This window comes from Tupaia chinensis, unplaced genomic scaffold, assembly GCF_000334495.1.
Source record: "Tupaia chinensis unplaced genomic scaffold, TupChi_1.0 Scaffold000628_1, whole genome shotgun sequence".
In the NCBI taxonomy this organism is placed as follows: Eukaryota; Metazoa; Chordata; class Mammalia; order Scandentia; family Tupaiidae; genus Tupaia; species Tupaia belangeri.
In genome coordinates, this window is record NW_006160148.1 from 628,395 (window position 1) to 631,187 (window position 2,793).

General features: G+C 57.6%; 1 protein-coding gene across 1 annotated transcript in view; it reads left to right on the forward strand.

The window, feature by feature from the left end:
* Positions 1-2,793, forward strand: part of GRHL3 (grainyhead like transcription factor 3) — a 27,840-nt gene that overhangs the window by 18,798 nt on the left and 6,249 nt on the right. Inside the window, exon 14 of the mRNA XM_006159381.3 lies at positions 2,271-2,335. Within this exon, the coding sequence (XP_006159443.1) occupies positions 2,271-2,335 (65 nt within the window). The remainder of the gene's footprint in view (positions 1-2,270; positions 2,336-2,793) is intronic.

Sequence of the window (2,793 nt, forward strand, 5' to 3'; positions counted from 1 at the left end):
CCAAGGTTACCTAGCTCGATGCCAGCCTGGGCTCGTGCCCTCTGCTGCACTGTCCTGCTGTCTCTGCACCCACAAGCTTGGCATCAGCCCAGGAAGCCATTAATGTCACCCGAGTGTGGACTCGCAGTTTAGGGTTGGGCCACTCCTCCAGGGTCAGCTTCCCATGGTGCGTGAGCTCTCCCCCAGCCTCCCCAGGCTGCCGCCCTTGCCTGGCTCACTTCCGGGGTGGCGAGCTCCCTGCCTGGAGGCAGCCCCTGCTGTCTGTGTGCAGTTTGTTCCACAGGTGCTTCCAGGGTTCCTGGGCTCCTCCTTAGACCCCGGGAGATCTGTCCCAGAGCGTCCAGCCACGTCCCATCCAGATAAATGCCACAGACTAAGAACTGTTCTCGCCTGGGGGAGCTCTGCCGGGGCAGGGAGTCAGAAGCTGAGCCAGCTCCTCTTCCCAGTGTGCACAGGGAGGATGGCCTCCACCTGGCCCTGTGACCGGCTTACCTGCCGCTTCCCAGTGGCCCCTGCTGCTGGCGCAGTTTAACTGAGCTCTCGCCCAGAACCGCCCATGGCCCCGTAGTAAGCCCAATTACAGTCGAGGAGACCGAGGCTCAGAGAAATCAGGCAGCTCCTGGTGGTGGGCCCTGCCCCAGAGCAAAGTTCAGGAGCTCCGGCCAGAAACAGGCTGCCTGGCCGTGTGGGCTAGCGCAGTCCTGGGCTGCAGCATCCTCACCTGGGGAGTATGCCGACACCCAGGGCAACCGCTGGTTACCGGCTCCTAGGCCCTGGGTGCACGGCTGATCCTCTTCAAGCTCGACACACCCATCAACAGGGATTAATCATTTCTGCCTAGGGGGCTGGCAGGTGGCGTCGTGGTTGGTGCTAGACGCCCACATAGGCAACTGCGGTTCGGGTCCCAGACCTGGCGGCTTGCTTTCTCGCTTTTCCCTCTCTCTCTGTCTCTGTCTGATCAAATTAAAAAATAATAGTAGCAAATGGAAATAAATAAATAATTCTTTTTCAAAATAATAATAATTCCTGCCTAGAAGGGGAAACAGTCTGGGTGTAGGAGGGAGGGGGTCGGGAAAAGATAACATTTAACAGAAATGAAAATGAAAGTTACCTGTTGGTGGTAGTGTATATGGTGGCACCTAGGACTTGGACTAACGGCAGGGAGGACAGTCAGGGCACAGAGCACCTACGTTGCTCCGCTTCCCAATAACAAGGGTGCGCCAGGAGCTGCTCTCTGCCACAGGGGGTGAGTCCTCTCATTCTTCCCGCCACCCGGAGGTCGGCATCATTACTGCCTCCACGAGGGTTTGCACAGCGTCCCCGGGTGGTGCGGGGGCCCTTGGCGCTGTGCAGCCCAAACGCCCGACAGTAGGTGAGAGCAGAGGGTAGGGCAGATGCTCAGATGCTCTGCAGCGCACTGGACAGCCACTGAGGGGTGCTTTCTTCCATGTGTTTGTGGGGCTACGGGAAGGCGCAGGGTAAGTTTAAAGAGCTCCAAACTGTCGATGAGGATATAACAATATGTAGGGCCAGCAGGTGGTATGGTGGTTAAGGCACTGGATCCCCATGGCTTAAGTCCTAGATCTGGTGTCTTGAAGGTCAGCTGGTCGTGTGTGTGCACCTGTGCCCAAAACCCCAAGAGGAGAATGGGAGAGAATGGGATTGCTGCATAGCCAACCCCCCAGGGGTGGTTTCTCACTTTCCTTCTCTCTCTCTGTCTCTCTCTGGCGAACAAATATGCTCTATGGCCTCGATGTTAAAAGAAACAGGCTTATGGGTGACTGGGATTTCCTCTTCGTGATTTCCACAGTGCAGATGTGTATGACTCTTACAGTCCGGAAGCAGAAAGTGACGGTATGGAAGACTAGCACAGGTCTGGCTCCTTGGCCTGGTAGTTCAGGCAGCTGGATCCCACATGGCCAACCTCGTGGTTCAAGTCCTGAACCCAGCAGCTTGAGAAGCACACAAAGCACATGTACGTGCATGCCCAAAGTCCAGAAAGGAGAGAGACATGGAGGAGAAAGGGCGGGACGTGACCATTCGCCGTCTCCCAGAGGAGAGATGCTTTCTCTTCTCTCTCTCTCTCCCTCCCTCCCTCCCTCTCTCTCTCTCTCTGTCTCTCTCTCTCTCCCTCCCTCTCTCTCTCTCTCCCCCTCCCTCTCTCTCTCTCGTCTGCTGAGGGTATGTGTATACCCTCTAGCAAAAAGTGAAAAAAGCAGCGCAAGTCCAGTTTGGGCATCAGGCAGTGAACCCCTTTTGGTCTCTTCCAGATCTCGGAGAAGTACGGGCTCCCTGAGGAGAATATTCACAAAGTCTACAAGAAGTGCAAGCGGGGGTAAGTGCCCGCCTGCCCTGCCCCCCTGTCTCCCTCTCTCTTTCCTGTCGGAGGGCTGGAGCAGGTCTGTTCTGCCCAGCAGAGACCCTGCTGCTCCGTGCTGAGGAGGGCAGTGCCTGGCCTTCAGACAGCGCCTGCGGGCTGTGGGGTCGGGGAGAAGAGCCCCCTAAGCAGGCCAGGGCCACTGGCCACCCCTCCACCTGCAGAGCCCAGACGTAGAGCACTGCTGGGGAGGATGGCGTGGGAGGCAAGTGAAGACAGGTGAAGGGAACCAGCAGTTAGCGTAATGGCTATGTCGCTGGACTCCCACGTAGTCGACCGCGGTTCGCGTCCCAGACCCGGTGGCTTAAAACTCACGCCGGGCGCGTGTGCGTGCGTGCCCAAGATCCCGAGAGGAGAATGGAGGAGAAGGGATTGCGGCGTGACCATCCCCCCTGGGGGGTGATTTCTCGCTTTCT